The 17,876-nt window shown below is 30.6% G+C and overlaps 3 protein-coding genes across 4 annotated transcripts; all 3 read right to left on the bottom strand.

Annotated features, from left to right (window-relative positions):
* Window positions 1-885: 885 nt before the first annotated feature.
* On the bottom strand, window positions 886-5,122 carry LOC114167513. 2 transcript variants are annotated; one of them, XM_028052613.1, is made up of 4 exons: window positions 4,861-5,122; window positions 2,916-3,042; window positions 2,738-2,810; window positions 886-1,394 (listed from the first exon to the last, which is right to left on the bottom strand). In XM_028052613.1, exons 1-4 carry the CDS (start codon window positions 4,907-4,909, stop codon window positions 1,122-1,124), a joined length of 522 nt encoding a protein of 173 aa, XP_027908414.1. In that variant the 5' UTR covers window positions 4,910-5,122; the 3' UTR covers window positions 886-1,121. The 2 variants fall into 2 exon arrangements, with proteins under 2 accessions (XP_027908414.1, XP_027908413.1); XM_028052612.1 differs by lacking the exon at window positions 4,861-5,122 and having other exon boundaries at window positions 2,916-3,143.
* A 1,113-nt stretch (window positions 5,123-6,235) lies between these two features.
* On the bottom strand, window positions 6,236-9,357 carry LOC114166230 (NADPH-dependent oxidoreductase 2-alkenal reductase-like). Its single transcript, XM_028050935.1, has 5 exons — window positions 9,020-9,357; window positions 8,148-8,325; window positions 7,771-7,937; window positions 6,984-7,066; window positions 6,236-6,889 (listed from the first exon to the last, which is right to left on the bottom strand). The coding sequence occupies exons 1-5, from the start codon at window positions 9,239-9,241 to the stop codon at window positions 6,511-6,513; spliced, it is 1,029 nt and encodes a 342-aa protein (XP_027906736.1). The 5' UTR covers window positions 9,242-9,357; the 3' UTR covers window positions 6,236-6,510.
* A 1,155-nt stretch (window positions 9,358-10,512) lies between these two features.
* On the bottom strand, window positions 10,513-12,673 carry LOC114167481 (2-alkenal reductase (NADP(+)-dependent)-like). Its single transcript, XM_028052571.1, has 5 exons — window positions 12,343-12,673; window positions 12,040-12,217; window positions 11,679-11,845; window positions 11,188-11,270; window positions 10,513-11,059 (listed from the first exon to the last, which is right to left on the bottom strand). Exons 1-5 carry the CDS (start codon window positions 12,568-12,570, stop codon window positions 10,681-10,683), a joined length of 1,035 nt encoding a protein of 344 aa, XP_027908372.1. The 5' UTR covers window positions 12,571-12,673; the 3' UTR covers window positions 10,513-10,680.
* Between the last annotated feature and the right edge of the window lie 5,203 nt (window positions 12,674-17,876).

The following is a 17,876-nucleotide window of genomic DNA, read 5'->3' as shown; positions in this document are numbered from 1 at the left end:
TTAATATATAAATTTACTAATAATTCATGCTTATAATTATAATAAGGGTTTAAATTTAATATAATTAATTTTAAGTAGATTGTGTTAACAATTTAAACCATAGAATAGTCAAAGTTAGGAGTAAATTAATATTTTTTTTACGTATATAAATATTTTTAAGTAACTGTTTGTTTGGAATTTCATTCTTAAAGAATATTTTTTGCTCTAAAAAAATTGCCCATGAATTAATCCTTATTCATAAGATTTTTGTGAGAATTTTGGTTATATAAACTTTATTTCTTTTGTAATTCGTTTTACATGGACTCTTCAACCCTATGTGAAGAGGCCCTATGGGCTGACTAATTGAGAGGTATAACAACAAACATTGAGAGGTGTGAAAAGCAAGACAATACAATTTGAGAATATGAGAATCTACATCACTTTCTTACAAAGCAAATTCCAAATAATTGAGTGTAAAATGGGCATTGTATAAAGGAAAATTAGAATTAGGTAAAGTATCCTTAATAGGAATTTTCATGAGCATCACATGCCAATAAATCTTGTCTCTCATTCAAGAATTGGACACCTATGATCTTCCTTCATTGATAGATATGTTAAAAGAATAGTAAAATTAAGTTATAAAAAATCTGAGTCTAAGTTTCACATTAAATAAAGATTAAAAAATTAAATATTTATTAGATAAAAAAACTCACAAATTTATTACATTAAAAGTTTTAGGTTAAATGTAACGTTATTATCTTATGTTGATTTGATTCAGGTTATATGATTGTTAAATCTTGTTGGTAATTTTTTCCGAAAGATCCATCACAGCTAACCTATATAATATGTAAAAAAGGTATAAATTTTACCTTATGAATTAGTTTTATAATGTTGACATAAATTCATAAGATGAAGTTATGAGTAAAGTAAAGAAAATGGTTTTGAATCTCATTAAAGAGTTCATTTACATGTATAACATATCCTTTGACATAAAAATCAATATTTGGACTTTTGTCCAAAATGCCAAAAGGAATCATTGTTTTTTTTCTTCTGAAGTGCCACTTCATAAACACTGAATCATTTGTGTAGAAGAATGAAGAGAATTGCATGTGAAACACACATGTGATGTTAGCAATGAATGACTAGAGTGCAGAATTGTGATTGGTCTCTTGGAACCACACAGTTAGAATTGTTAAAAGAGCAGCATAAACTACTTTGGGCAACCTCTGCACCAGTTTCCCAAAACCTGGTACTTGTTCAGTAGCTTTTTTTGTTGTTGCTGCAACTGTTGGTGCAACAACCAATGTGGCCACAAGCTTTTTACGAACAACATTGAATGTTTCAGGTGCCATTTGCTGGATGAAACCGAAAAACTCATCACGATTAATTTGCCCATCCTTGTTGTCATCACAGTTCTGCATATTATTTCATCAAAAATTTGATGTAGTTACACAATGTTGGTCTAAAACTGAAGAAAGTTCATGAAGAGAAATATGATTCTTTGAAAAATGAAAACTCTCATGATTAAAATGTTCCATGGTGATTCTGATTGAAAAAAAGCATGATAAAGCCTTGTATATAAATTACAACAACTAGCTTGTTGAAACTACTATAAAGTTCTAATGGAAAATACGAGTTAGGTTTACAGAGGAGATTTTATTAGGAAGATACAACACCAATGAGACCTGAGACCTGAGCCCAACCACATAAAACATTGACACCACTTTCAACCCAGAACCTGAAGACAATGGGTTTTATGGGTCTTTATTCTTGTATAGTGCTCTACTTTCTCATTTCTAGCCAACGTGGAACTTAGACTCATACTTGGATTTCTAACAAATACAGTATGTTAGGAAGCTATGAAACTCCAGACATATCGAACACCAACACACTTTGGATATCGGTGAAGTGTCCAATTCAAAAGATATTTTTTGTTTCTGAGATATCTTAAACATGACTCCAACACAATTTTTATAAAGACAAATACAATGATGTTATGAATATATAAACTTTCGGGTAAAATATACTTTTAGTATCTAAATTTTGATGCGAAATTGAAAGTCACTTTTGTTCCAAATTTTGATACATTTTGGTCTCCAAACATTAAAAATGAATAAATATAATTCTCTAACTCAATTGCGTTAATTTTGTTTAACGTGTTAAATGCGTTTTAGGATGTCATTTGCACTGTTTTCAACCCAAATATCAATCTAGAACACCATTTAACAAGCCAAAAACAAATAACGTTGTTATGTTAAAAATACTATATCTATTCATTTTTAAGTTTGAAGACCAAAATATATCAAAGTTTAGAATAAAAACGAATTCAAATTTTGCATCCAAATATAGGAACTATAAACGTATTTAACCCTAAACTTTCAATACCTTTTGAACCAAAATGCTTAGATACATTCTCCTCCCCTCAGAATGTGAATATAAACACTCTTGTAATTGTTGATTTTACCAAATACACACTTAAAACACATCTGACAAAACTATCTGTCAAGTGAACCCACAACTCTACCATAGACAAGTTAATAGATGAAGCAGGGTTGCTTCTCTTATTCAAACCCTCCATTGTTATTAAGTTGAAACAAATGAATTGCTAACCGATGATTAAAAAGATAAATGAATATGACAGTGTATTACAAGGTTACAACAGAAAGCACCATAGTATATATTTATTTCCAGTGTAAAATTTGCATATTTATAAGTAAATAGAATATCATTTTAATCCCATTATGAAAAAATGAAGTACCTTAATGGCTTGTCTGACTCTGTCTTTTGAAGGAGGATCACAATGGGAACCAGGAATATACTTGTTGATACCACTACAATGTAAAAGCATCTCATTTTAGAAGAACTATTCGAAATTTATTCAGCATTTCATAAACATATTATCAACGCCACCAAAATATTAAACACAGGATTCTTACTTGTACACAAGTAAAATAGCAATGTAGAGATCTGCAAAACTCAAATTATCAGGTTGCACTTCATTCTGTATTTGGTCAAAAACTTGGTCTGTTATCTTTCTAATTTGCCTTTTCCTCCACTCCTTGCCTGTGTACACACGAGCACTACAACTGTCAGGTTTTATAGAGGAGGTTTCACTGGGGAGAACAACACCAATGAGATTTGAGCCTAACCACATAAGACATTGACACCACTCTCAACCCAAAACCTTAAGACAATGGGTTTATGGGTCTTGATTCTTATATAGTACTCTACTTTCTCATTTCTGGTCAATGTGGGACTTAAACTCACACTTGGATTCCTAACATCAACTTGATCACTCAACTGTATGCTATGTTCTATGATGCATAGATACGGCACGCATATCAGATAGGATGTGTATCAGATATATTATAATCATTGTCAACATAAACGTATTAGTTCTTTATAAATTAGATATTTCATTGATGAGTATTGGTAAAGTAGTCAAATCGGATACAAATATCTAACAAAAGTTGAAGTATCAGTGCATCATAGACTATGTTTAATGTGTTGTATCTTACAGTTTCACGTGCAAGAATGTCATGTGCAGTTAATTAAGGCACATAAACTGAATACCAACAAAGAAATCCAGTTACCTCACTTACAGGAAGAATGAAATATTTAAGAATGTTTTCAACCATAAAGGAAGTGAGTGGGTTTAATGAAGTACCAATTATGCTTAACTTTAGTATTGATAATTTAAGGGTTAGCCTTAACAGATAAAAATTTGAAGTAATCAAACTCAAAGGGATCTGCTTCTCAACATATTTTAGAAGATAAACCAAGTAATCACAATCATAATTGAGAAAATTAACCTTCCAAAGCGAACCAAATGATACATATGCTGGAATTTTAACTGTTTATTTCTCAAAGACTGAGGAGCCAAATTCAACTCCATGCTTAAATCACAGGGTTTGCTGTATAAATGGAAGTGATGGGGTAAATGAAGAAACTGCCACCATTTATCTCAAGAGCAAAACATCAAACACATACAAAACATGGTTCAATAAAGAAACAAACCCTGTAAAAGGATTTACACAACTTCCCAATTTAAAAGCAAACTCAGAGCTCATTCTCCATCAGTAACAACAGATACAAAATTGAAGATTCCTCTAATTATTACTTTGAGCACATTCAATTTTAATCGGCGCTCTACTTGAAACCACAATTGCAACACCAAACTCCAATTTCCCCAAATTTCATACTTTTCAAGCACAAACTGGTAAATCCAATGTGTATAAAATGAGAATAATTCTTATTGTGAGACTTGAAAACCATAAATATAGAGCATTGAATCATGTTTGAACAATCAAGATTAAAAGAAAGATGCATCCAATTTTCATACCATTAAATGACTTAATATTGATAATTCACATATGGTTATATGACCCAGATCTATGCATTCCTTTCTCTCTCTCTCTCTCTATATATATATATATATATACATATATACTTTTCATGACATTGATTATCATTGACATGGTCATCATCATACTTTCTAAAGGGAATTAGATCCACTAGAGCATAAAATTAACCAGTAATTCATGAAGATATGCAACTGTGCATAAAAAGAACATATTTTAAAGGGTACAGATCTTTGCAGTTAAAAGTTAATTGTTTAGAATCTTGATCTGAAGTAGGGAAGAAATGAAACAAGTGGAGGGATGAAAAGGGTTCAGGAAGTGAAAATCAGAAAATGGAAGCAACAGAGTAGAAGGTCACAAGAAATGGATAATTGAAAAGGAAAGTGTAAGCAATGGATCCAGGTTTTATTCAGGTCTAAAACAAAACAAAATGCATGAAATCTTAACATGAATGCTTGCAGATATGTATGTATTATTGAGAAACATAGCACAGAGGATGTTGGTAAGCAATAACACGTACCTAGTAACTTCAAGAAGATTTGTCCCAGCCGTGATATGATACCAAACATTTCTTTGTTTTCTCAGAATGTGCTACCTTGGTTTTGGTAGCTTCCAACAAAAGTTATTCTAGTTTTCAGGAAAACACTAATACCAAACATCTCAACCAAGCTTGCTCTCTCTTTCAAGCTTTTATCTTAACAATGGAGAATTGGAAGTTAGGAGTTCAAGAGTGAGACCATGTACTCCATCATAGGTTATTCTTTCATTGATACACTTTTCTTATGTTGACCTTTGGCACAAGTTTTGTGTAACATGTTTGTGTTCTTTATTTAAATTGATGCACAGTTGTGCAGAATTTATCTATGTTTCTTTAACAGTACATTTGATGTTTTTTATTACTTTGTGAAAATAAAGAAAGAAAATTTTAAAAAATACATTATTCACTTTTTTTGTTCCCTGAACCAGCTGTGTTCTATCTAAAGTAATTCTGGTTAGTTCGGAATACCTTTAGAATAATACAACTTTTATACTTATTTTTTATTTCTTTATATAAAATTGGAATGTCTATTTATTAAAAAATAAAAAAGGTAAATGGAATGCTAAAGATAAAAAATATTTCATTAAAAATTAGAAAAAAAGTGATAAAAAAATAAAAAATGATGTAAATTATTTTAGTAGAGCTATTTACCTTTTTTGCTTGAATGATAAAAGTGTGTGTGTGTGTGTATATATATATATATATATATATATATATATATATATATATATATATTTTCCTCCTTCTATGTCTATGTAAAGATTTATGCATTTACTATGATTACCAAAAATAATAATTATACATGATTTTTAAAATTATCAGGATGCAATCTTTATTCATAATGAATTATTGCAGAAAAACAGTTGAGAATTCAATTACTACTGTTTGCAGTCACAAGAATTTTTCAACAGTAGTTGAAGTAACATGGTTTGATGGAATGAGGAAAAAAAGAAGTCCAAGATTATATTCAATTTCTCACAAAGAAACAAGAAGAAAGAAAAAAGAAGCAGAAAACATATAAGAGAAGAAAAACAAGAAATCTTATTATTGATAATAGAAAATGTATATAGAATTGATACAACAGCCAAATATATAAAGAGAGACAGAGAGAAATAAAAAAACAGAAATGAGACTATCAGATCGTCTGATGATCAAGGGATCTGATAATTTTCATGATCTAAAAATATTCTAAGGGTTGCTAAGAATAATCAACATGAATGATTCTTAATCAGCATCATACTGAAATAAACATTATGCAAATAATATCTCCATCATTGCAAATTCTACTTTTTCAACTTATTGTAAATTTTTATTGCTAAAATTAATTATAAATGAGTTTTATATTGTGAAAATTTGATATTGTGAAGTCTCAACTAACAACCTGGAGAATTATATTAATTGAGAAAATTACATTTCAACACACATTTACTAACTGCTATCATAGATACTACAATTCAAAAGTGACTGTAAAAGTCATACAAAGAGGCTTAATATTCAACAAAACTTAAGAAAAACTCAGATACGAAGAGGCTTAATATTCAACAGAGCTTAACAAAAACTCAGATACAAAGAGGCTTAGTATTCATCAAAACTTAAGAAAAAGTCAGCAATGTCCAACAAAAACATCTTCATTCATTCACGAGCAACAACAACCACTTGTTTACCAACATTCCGACCGGTGTAGAGGCCAACCAAGGCTGCAGGGCCATTCTCAAGACCCTCAGCAATGTCTTCCACATACAAAACCTTCCCTTCTCTAATATGAGGTAGCACAAACTCCAAGAATTTGGAATAAAGGTGATAGAATTTGCCAACAGTAAAACCTTCCATTCGAATTTGCTTAAATATGAGATTTGCCAAATTTGTTACACCTTCAGGCTGTGTGAGATTATACTGTGAGATCATTCCACAAACAGGTATGCGACCATGGAGTCTCATGTTAAGGAGTACTGCATCAAGTGTCTTGCCTCCAACATTCTCAAAGTAAATATCAATGCCTTCTGGAAAGTATCTGATGTGTACATTGATATGCAGCAATCATTAACATTTATTGTATGGCCAGATTCACTCAAAATTTCTCTATCACAAATCTGTTAAATCCTAACCTTTTCAAAGTTGCATTGAGGTCTGACTCTTCTTTGTAGTTAAAAGCTCCATCAAATCCAAATTTATTCTTCAAAAGATCCACCTGGTTGTAAAATACAGTTCAAATAAGAGGAGAACTGTATATTTTAGTCGGCGAGCAATAAAAATACTAAAAGGTTTTCATTTCAGATCCTCTTAATCAGACTACTATTGCTGGTGTATGCCATAATTCTCTTAAAAATGTTAAAGACTTCTTTTTGGAATAAAGCAGATTGTATACATAACATGATAATTTTGTAAGCAAACTTCAGCAAAGAACCAACATCGATGCAGTTTTATTGAAGTATAGAAAACATTATAATATAAATGCAACTTCAGATATTTGAAAAAGGTTGTTATGAAAAGAAAAATCTTCAACATATGCTACGTATACATCTTGGAAAATGCCAAAACTATGTAACATGTCCGTAAGTTTTTACTGACAAGTAAGTCACAGTTAACAGACTATTATCTAATCTTGGAAATAGGCACAACCCCATAAAAGGTATATATATCTCAAACATAAAACTAGATGTTTATGGGTGGACCGATATCAGTAATATGTGACATGATAGGCCTAATAAACAACATATCACATTAGGATAGACTTTTAAATGACTAAAATACTATATTAAGAATTAAACTTTAAACCTAATTCAACTTTACAAAACCAATTTGTAAAGTGAGATTTGTACCTATTTATATACTGTAAATCTTCCTTGTCTCTACAGATATAGACATATAAAATAGAAATAACTAGATGAATACCTTCTCTTTGCTTCCAGCACTTCCAACAACATAGCAACCAGTCAATTTAGCAAACTGACCAACAAGTTGACCAACAGCACCAGAAGCAGCTGAAACAAAAACATTCTCTCCTTTCTTGGGAGATCCTAATTCAAAGAAACCTGCATAAGCAGTCATTCCTGGCATACCTGAGTTCAAAGAAGAAACAAAAATGTGAGAAGCCAATACAACGTGCATCCATAAGCTTGCATGCTTGCTATGATTCATCTTGAAGAAGCATAATATATTTTAAGAAAATCAAACAAAAACAGTAAAACGAACACATAAATTGAGGCTTGCAAATCAAAGTGACATAAGAATGAACATAAATTGTGTTTATTGAATATGTATATACATACCAAGAATGCCAGTGTAATATGAAAGAGGGACATCGGTGTGCTCAATTTTGAAATGTATTTGAGTTGCAGGCACTAAGCTGAATTCTTCCCATTTCGTAATTCCCCAAACTAAATCATCTTTCTTGTAATCTGGGTGTCCAGATTCTAGAACTTTTGACACTCCATATCCTGTTAATGGCTGCATTTACACAACTGTTAGCGCCATCACAAATTCCCGACCAAAAAATGTATTTTTTAAAGCTACAGATTTTGAAAAAGTTAATAAAAGACAACAATATCTACAAAGGAAGTTAAATTTAGATTCTAACTGTTACAACCTCAAATCTATTAAAATAATATGTCAGTGTCAACCACCCCATCCAATCTATTGTCGGCTTTACAGTCCAAAACTCCCCTCAGAGGTTACAGAAAAAAGAAGAAGGCGTATTTAGATTGCTCTTTGCTCGACTCCTATGTAATATAAAACTGTTGGGTGTATCGAAACTCCAACTAAAAATATTATTTCATTTCTCCATTGTTTTTTTCTTTGTTAAAATATTTATCAAGAAGTTTATTTAATCAAGCTTTGTTTCTTACACCAGAACCATTGGTCCTTTTCCCTGAACTACTATTTCGGTCTTACACCAAAACCTATACATTTATATTCTCGCTGAACTATTCTTTCAAAACCGAAATAATCCTTACTTACATTTTCAGTCAATCAAATCAGATACATTACAAAATCTCTCAAAGTTCGAATTGAGTTAGTTATATTCTCTACCATGATTTCATCAAATGTCAACACTGACATGAAAAACTAGACATTATATTCCAATAAAACATAGCAGTATGAATTATTTATCACGAAATTAAGCCAAACAAAAAAAACTTACAGAGCCAGGTGTGTAGCTCCCAAATCCTTCATGGCTTATCTTGCTCATGAGGACTCTCATGTAAGGGTCACAAGAAAGGTAGAGATTTTTGAGAAGCACATCATTGGAACCTTCTGGAACCTTCAATGTTATTCTTCCTTCAACAGTGTTCATGTCGGATTCCTTGGGAAAACCAACCACATAGTCCCTCAGAACCACTTGCTTGTTCCTCACTTCTGCCATCGAAATTCGTACAATAGAATGTGAATTGTTTGAGATTCTTCCCTAAAGCGAGGATATTTATAGAGAGAATTGTAGAGTGTGAGAAGGGAAAATCGATGAAATGGGTAACGTGTGGTCATTGCTCACGTAACGTTGTTAGTGAATATCGACGTCGAATGTTGCTCCGCGCAAAAAGTTTGGTTACTTGTTTCACATTGTGTCGACATTCAAACTTGAATATATTAATTAAGCCTTCATTTCGATTTAGAAAAAAAAAAATTATTCAAATTAGTTTCAGTTTTAGAAAATTTTGAATACAATTTGATCAGTTTGATCTGCGATTAAATATACATTAAAATATATTTAAGAAACAAAAATATGTAAATTTGATTATTTTAATTCTTATTATATCTTTATTTGTTTGTTATAAGAATTAATTTTGGTCTGTAGAAAATGGTTTTACAGTAATTAATTTAATTTATGTATATAACATAAAAAGTAATTATAGATGTACATAATTGTATATACTAACTTGATACTATTTAGATTTTAATTCTAATTTATCTAAAATATTGAATGAATTTAGTCAAAATATTGGGATGTTTCAGAAAATATTTTAAATTTAAATATGATGGTAACCAACATTTATATTAATTCAATAAAAACATTATACCAATTTGTGAAAATGAAGAATAAATATACTCCAAATTCATATTTTTGTTTTTTTTAACACGAAACAGTTGTTAAATTAATTTCATATAGAAAAAAAAAATGTTATTTTTGCGATAAAAAGGGTAATAGGTCATAACTCTGACATTTGGCCGGTCACACTTTGAATGTGAAAGCTCTAACATGTGTCATCAAACACTTGTGGCCTACTTTAAATAAGAATCTTGTCCATTTTGCAAACATGTGCTTTCTTGGATGTCGGAATACTAGATCATTGGAGTGTTCATTTATCTAGTTTATATTAAAAAAAAATTAAAAATACATTACATGTATTTAATATAATTTAACAAATTTAATAATTTTTTATTATAATGAAGTATTAATGTATGAAATAATAAATAAAGATTAAGATAGTGTAATTTTATAGTTTAAATTTGAAAACATTATTATATTTACATAACTAATATCCAAAACAAAATATATATATATATATATATATATATATATATATATATATTAAAAAATTAAAAAAATATTGATTGGAATACCATAAAAACAAGATTCAATATCCAACTGAAAATTTAAAATCCAGAACAAAACTTAGATAATACAGTGTTGGAAGTCTTACATCGACTAAACAATATACGTAAGATGACTAGACAATTTCATAATATATATAAGTGGGATGTAAACTTTATCTTACAAACTAATTTTGTGAGATTAAGTTAAAAGTCAACTTCCTAACGTGGTATCTGAACTAAAAAAAATACAATGTTTCTATCGATACGATTTTACTCGTGACCAACATCAACCACTTGTTTACCAACATTGCGACCATTGAAGAGGCCAACCAAGGCTGCAGGGGCATTCTCAAGACCCTCAACAATGTCTTCCACATACACAACCTTCCCTTCTCTGATCAGAGGCAGGACAAACTCCAAGAATTTGGGAAATAAATGGCAGAAATCAGCTACAATAAAACCTTCCATTTTAACCCTCTTGAATATGAGATATGCCAAGTTTGTTACACCTTCTGGTTGAGCAAGATTGTACTGTGAGACCATTCCACAAACAGGTATCCGACCATGGAGTCTCATATTTGGGAGTACTGCATCAAGTGTCTTCCCCCCAACATTCTCAAAGTATATGTCAATGCCTTCTCTAAAGTACCTGATTTCTAAATTCATCACTCACTGCTATTGTTTCTGTTATCTGCTACACTAACTTCTAACATTTTCTTTAAGCAAATAGACAACATAAACTCAAATTTCTGTATAAGGACAATGTTGCATACTAACCTTTTCAAAGCTGCATTGAGATCTGACTCCTCTTTGTAGTTAAAAGCTTCATCAAACCCTAACTTATTCTTCAACAGATCCACCTGGTTGCAAGACACATGCATATAAGTGAAAGGAGAACTAATTTCTGCTCTTCCTATTCAAAATTTCATAAGAACCACAAGCAAACACTATCAATGCTTTCTAAACTTTATCATCAAGGAAGTTGTTCAAGCAATCTCATAGAAAGGTTTTGGTTGTTGTTGCAACCAGGCTAATTCAAGAAAGTGGTATTTTAGTATTAGAAATCCAAGTATGAGTCTAAGTCTCATATTGGCTAGAAATTAAAAAAGTAGAGCACAAGGATAAAGACCCATAAATCCATTGTCTTAAGGTTTTGGGTTTAGAGTGATATCGATGTGTTATGTGGTTGGACTCACGTCTCATTATTGTTTGTTCTCCCTAGTGAAACCCTCTCTATAAACCTAACATTTAGAACAGTAGAATAATACCTTCTCTTTGCTTCCAGCACTTCCAACAACATAGCAACCACTCAACTTGGCAAATTGGCCTACAAGGTGACCAACAGCACCAGATGCAGCTGAAACATAAACATTTTCTCCTTTTTTGGGAGAACCTAACTCAAAGAAACCAGTATAAGCAGTTATTCCTGGCATACCTGGGATCAGAAAAATAAAATGTGAATGTGTCTAAAGACACAACAAAACCATAGAAAACCGTGCAAGAACATCAATAAGCTTGCATGCAAGATTGCTGAGTTTCATTCAATTTTATGAATGGAGTTCATACAAACATCACCTGCATCATTCACTAGGAACGAAAACAAATTGAAACTGTTGAGATCATACATACCAAGAATTCCAATGTAGTAGGAAAGTGGCACATCAGTGTGCTCTATTTTGAAACATATTTGGGATGAGGGGATCAAACTGTACTCTTCCCATTTAGTCATTGCATAAACTAAATCACCTTTCTCATAATCTGGATTTCCTGATTCCACCACTTGAGACACTCCATGTCCTGTCAATGGCTGCAATTACTCAACACTTACTACCACTTACATCTATATATGACTAATTACTCTTAAAAGATTATTTCTAGAAGATCTCTTTGTTAAAATTTGTTATGAAATAGTTCACAAAGTGAGAGAATTACAGAGTGAGGTGTGTAGGTGACAACTCCTAGAGAAGGGTTCTCTTCCTTGGTCATGAGGAGTCTCATGTAGGGATCACATGAGAGGTAGAGATTTTTGACAAGCATATCAGAGGAACCTTGTGGAACATTCAATGTTATGGCTCCTTCGACAATGTTCATGTCTGATTCTTTGGGAAAACCAACCACATAGTTCTTCAGAACCACTTGCTTGTTCCTCACTTCTGCCATCTCAAATGTTTATGATGTTTGTGTCGTTTGAATGTACTGTGTTGTGTGTAGGGAATGGATGATAAGGGATGAAATGGGAGAGTGAAAGTGCAACTGGGTCATGACCTTATCACCAATGAGGATGCATGATGCAGAAAGCTGCAAGCTTCAGACATTTCTAGCTGTTTCTGAAACTTTTGTCTGTTTTGCATCAAGATTATTGCCAACTTCAAACTCTCTTAGATTATATATATTGGAACCAAACACGCACTTAATCTCATGAGATTATTAAAAGTATCATAAAGCCAATATTATCATAGAAATTATAAGAGGTAAAGTGTTGACAAATTAGGAAACATACCTCAAAGTATCATGGAAGAAGTAACCTAAATATAGACTAAATATACAATGTACTTGAAGATTCTTGGTCCTACCAAGATCTTTCTATATTTAAAATTAAAATATTGTTTAATTTCTTTTTTCACTTTTGGACCATATGTGACTATATATATATATATATATATATATATATATATATATATATATATATATATCCCCTTTTTACAAAACATTTTAATTAAATGTGAAAATTACAACTTTTGAGTATTATCTTAGAACATGAAGTGCTCAATAACAACACAGAGAACATGAAGAAAACCTTGAAGAATACAGTAGATCTTAATAATTATTAAATACTCGTGTTATGTTTATTCTTTTATATACGTTTTTATTAATTTTATTTATATATCTTTGCTTTTTTTTTTCTTGCCACATAAGGATATTTACTATATAAATTGTTCCTAGAATATGCATTAGGTCTTTTTTATTTTCTTACACTTTCGGGTCCTTCATTTTCATTTGAGTACATACCATAATACAATGCACAAATAGTATCTGTATGGTGTGAAATGGAAAAGACATATTTATAATATATATATATATATATATATATATATATATATATATATAGATATACAGTGTGAATCACTAACAAAAAAACATATAACGTCATTCCTATAATGTTTTTCCAAAAAAATCCACATTAAAAAAAATCGGTGGAATTTTTGTAAACTATGGAACTTTTTGAATGTCTATTCATTTCAGATAAGACGTAATTTAATGTTTGCCCCTCTAAACTTCGACGTTATTTAAAAAATGACGTGTGATCGTTCATCCTTCGATGTCACTTAATGTCGGATCACAAACCCCCCAACGTTAATTAACATCGGCACAATCACCTCTGACGTTAATTTTTAGTTATCTCTACGCGAAACGCAGAAATCCTACACTGTTTCCTCGTGCCACCACTGTTTCGCGATCGTTCCCCGCTAGAGACCATCATTCCAACCTCCTTCAAGTGAGTTTCGAACGTTTTTCACCACCAAACTTGTTAGAATTTAATTGTGGATTGATTTTAGACGTTTTGAATTGAATATTTTGTGTTTTCATCCCCATTTGCAGAATTTTGAGATTCGTCCCCATTTGGCCAGCAGCGTGCAGAGACCCTAGCCTCCCTTTTCAAGTTCATCTTTCAATTTGGTACAAGATGTTAGTTTTTCATTTCTTTCATTTTCTTGTTATCTCTTGTTCACTGTATGTATATAATTGGTTGTAGTTTTTTATTTGCCATTATAGTTTTAATCTTAGACTATTTTTTTTGTTATTTTTTTTTGCCTATTTCTTTTTTTATTTGAAATTTTATAATAATATTTGTAAAATTAGGAAATAAAATGATATTTATTGTTAGATGTTGCGTGTTTAAATAATTCTAATTATTTTTTATTTTTGATTATTATTGTTGCATTAATTTTTATTTTATATATGTAGATTTATTATACTTTTAGTATACACTGAGCGAAACTTAGTTCCCGTTTGAGATTTAGTGCAAATGATTAAATTTTTAATCATTTGTATTAAATCTTGAATTGTCCGATTGGACAGTTTGAAAAAATTATTTTTCATAATTTGTTACAATGTGTACATTGAGGTTTATGCATAAATTTCATAAAATTTCGATTGAGGCTACTTTGTGTTGTTCTTTGGATGCATACTTGATTGTGATAATGATTAATCACTTTCATTTCATGTACTTCAGAGACCAATGCGAAATGCTGTTAAATTTTTGTGAAATTTATGATGTTTGACTTCTTTGTATACGTGTTAGCAAATTATGAAAAATAATTTTTTCGAATGGATAAGACATCACCTTGTGAGAGTTAAAAGATTGAGATTGATGAAGTTTTTTACGAACATAGTGTGAATCGAAGCTGGATGAATATGAGAAGGGGGTTTATGACTTTTTGCAATATGTTCAAGAACACGCAATCTCAAGTAACGAGACATATTTTTGTCTTTGTGTTCGTTATCTTAATCAAATATGTCACGACTTGGGCACAATGCGTGATCATCTATTCATCTTTGGTATAATGAGGAGTTATACACTTTGGACTTAGCATGGAGAAGTATTAAACAAGCCTATGACGTCATGAGAAACAGATTATGTAGACGACTGAATGAATGATCATTTAGAAGAAATGGTACGTGATGTATGGGAGAAGAATTTTGGAAAATCTCATTTATATGATTCTCTTAAGTCCGATTCAGAGGAAGAGTTGTACCCATGATGCACTAACTTTACGCGATTGTCAATAACTTTGAAATTATTTAGTTTAAAAGCAATGAATGGATGGGCAGATACAAGTTTCACAGAACTGTTGGAGTTGTTAAAGGAGATGCTTCCATAAAATAACATGTTGTCTATCCGTAATTACGAGGCGAAGAAAATTTTATGTCCAATGGATTTGGAATATCAAAAGATATATGCATGCCCAAATGATTGTGTTTTATACAAAGACGAGTTTGCTTCATTGAAGGTGTGTCCAACATGTGATTTATCGCGAAAGAAAATTGATGGAAATAGTGGTGATGAAGACAAAGATGGTCCACCTACTAAGGTGATGTGGTACCTTCCTATAATACATAGATTCAAACCACTATTTTCCATTAAAGAAGATGCAAAGAACCTGAAATGACACGTTGGTAGAAGAAAGTGTGATAATCTTCTTCGACACCCAATTGATTCTCCACAATGGAAGAAGATTGATGAACATTTCTAGAATTTGGTGCAGAACCAAGAAACTTAAGACTTGAACTGGCTATAGATGGTATGAATCCTTATGGAAACTTAAGTAGCAAACATAGTTCATGGCCAGTTTTGCTGATGATTTACAATTTATCTCCTTTGTTGTGCATGAAGAGGAAGTATATAATGTTGTCTATGATGATATCGGGTCCTAGACAACTTGGAAATGACATTGTTTTGTACCTAAAGTCGTTGATCGATGATTTGAAATTGTTATGGAAAGAAGGTGTCGATGTGTATGATTCATATTCTCAAGCATAAATGACATTCATTTTGCACCATAAATGATTCTTCAACATATGGAAACTTGAGCGGTTACAGTGTTAAAGGTCATTTTGCATGTCCCATTTGTGAAGAAAACACGAGTTATATTCAATTGAAGCACGGTCAGAAAATTGTGTATACAAGACATCGAAAGTACCTTCCTCGAAATCATCCTTATCGTAGAATGAAAAAAACATTTAATGGAAGTCTTGAGGATGAAGTTGTAGCGAGACCCCGCAATTGTGAAGAAATATACAACAAAGTGAAAAACATTGAATTGTGTTTGGAAAACAACCAAAGAAAAAGACCACAAAGAAAAACATTTGGAAGAAACGATCAGTCTTCTTTAATCTTCCATTTTGGTGTATACTTGAGGTACGACATTGTATAGACGTGATGCATGTTGAAAAAAATGTATGTAACAACGACATCGGAACTTTATTAAATGTAAAAGGAAAGATTAAAGATGGAGTAAAAGTACGACAAGATTTGACTGAAATTGACATCCGTTCTGAGTTATATTGCACCTACCTGCCTCCAGCTTGTCAAAGGAGAAACAATTTTTTTTTCAGTGTTTAAAAAGTGTGAAGGTCGCAAAAGGTTATTCTTCAAATACCTTTATAATTTAGTTTAAAAAAATATTTTATAACAATACAGAAACACAATATATTTAACTTAAATATGAAGAAAAAACAGTATACAACTGAAATATAAAGGATGACTATAATGTGAACATTAAAAAGAAGATAAGAAATGAAATTAAGAAAAGTAGAAAAGATGTAGAAAAAAGTAGAAATGGAAAATAATCAAAACTATTACATTAAAGGTTAAAATACTCCCTTCGTCGAAAAATCTCAAATAGGTCCTAAGATTTTTTTTAGTTTCAATTAGGTCCATATTTTTTAAAATGTGTAACAATTAGGCCCATTCCGTTAGGATAGAGTTAACAGCGTTAAAGATGTGCCACGTGTTAGCTCCACATTTTTTTGAATTTTTTATTTTTTTTGAATTTTTTTGAATTTTTTTTGAATTTTTTTTGAATTTTTTTTTAAATTTTTTAATTTTTTTTAAAATTATTCATGCCACGTGTCACATCAATATTGTGTCACGTGTCAAGTCAGTAAGGTGACACGTGTCAAGTTATTGTTTGAATCTCAATTTGGTCCATATATTTGTTATTTTAATTATATTTCAGTCCATTTTTTTTTTAATTTTCAATTTCATCATTTCCAAATTGAGATCAAATTTAACTTTTATATAAATTTTATAATGATATTTTTATTAAACATTTTAATAATATTAAGTTTATTTTATATTTTGTTTTAAAATTTTAAAATATTTATTTTAACTTGTTACAAAATTGTTTTAAATAATTTATATACAAATGTTAGAGTTGGTTTAAAATTAACAATTTTATAAATTTAAATATAAAATTTTAAAAAATTTTTGTAAAAAGTTAAAATAAATATATTTAAAAAATTTTAAAAAAATGGACTGAAATGTAATAAAAATAACAAATATATGGACCAAATTGAGATTCAGACAATGATTTGACACGTGTCACCTTATTGACTTGACACGTGGCACAATACTGACGTGACACGTGGCATGAATAATTTTCAAAAAAAAAATTCAAAAAATTAAAAAAAAATTAAAAAGAAAATTAAAAAAAATTAAAAAAATTTTAAAAAAATTCCAAAAAATTCAAAAAAATGTGGAACTGACACGTGGCACATCTTTAACACTGTTAACTCTATACTAACGGAATGGGCCTAATTGTTACACATTTTCAAAAATATGGACCTAATTGAGACTAAAAAAAATCTTAGGACCTATTTGAGATTTTCCAACAAAAACATAGACAAAATGAGTATTTTAACCTACATTAAACAATCATTACTTGAATTATTCTCAAAATAAG

The sequence above is a fragment of the Vigna unguiculata genome, chromosome 10 (assembly GCF_004118075.2).
Source record: "Vigna unguiculata cultivar IT97K-499-35 chromosome 10, ASM411807v1, whole genome shotgun sequence".
Classification (NCBI taxonomy): domain Eukaryota; kingdom Viridiplantae; phylum Streptophyta; class Magnoliopsida; order Fabales; family Fabaceae; genus Vigna; species Vigna unguiculata.
Note: the sequence above shows the minus strand (reverse complement) of the source record. Positions and strands in the feature narration are given on the sequence as shown.

Coding starts and splice junctions, on each gene's coding strand:
- LOC114166230 (XM_028050935.1), bottom strand. CDS start 9,241: ATGGCAGAAGTGAGGAACAAGCAAGTGGTTCTGAGGGACTATGTGGTT. Junction 8,326..9,019: donor GGAGCTACACACCTGGCTCT/GTAAGTTTTTTT, acceptor GTGTAAATGCAG/CCATTAACAGGATATGGAGT. Junction 7,067..7,770: donor GTGCTGGAAGCAAAGAGAAG/GTATTCATCTAG, acceptor TTTTACAACCAG/GTGGATCTTTTGAAGAATAA.
- LOC114167513 (XM_028052612.1), bottom strand. CDS start 3,133: ATGTGGTTAGGCTCAAATCTCATTGGTGTTGTTCTCCCCAGTGAAACC. Junction 2,811..2,915: donor GCTATTTTACTTGTGTACAA/GTAAGAATCCTG, acceptor TTTACATTGTAG/TGGTATCAACAAGTATATTC. Junction 1,395..2,737: donor GAGTCAGACAAGCCATTAAG/GTACTTCATTTT, acceptor AATAATATGCAG/AACTGTGATGACAACAAGGA.
- LOC114167481 (XM_028052571.1), bottom strand. CDS start 12,570: ATGGCAGAAGTGAGGAACAAGCAAGTGGTTCTGAAGAACTATGTGGTT. Junction 12,218..12,342: donor TCACCTACACACCTCACTCT/GTAATTCTCTCA, acceptor GAGTAATTGCAG/CCATTGACAGGACATGGAGT. Junction 11,271..11,678: donor GTGCTGGAAGCAAAGAGAAG/GTATTATTCTAC, acceptor TCTTGCAACCAG/GTGGATCTGTTGAAGAATAA.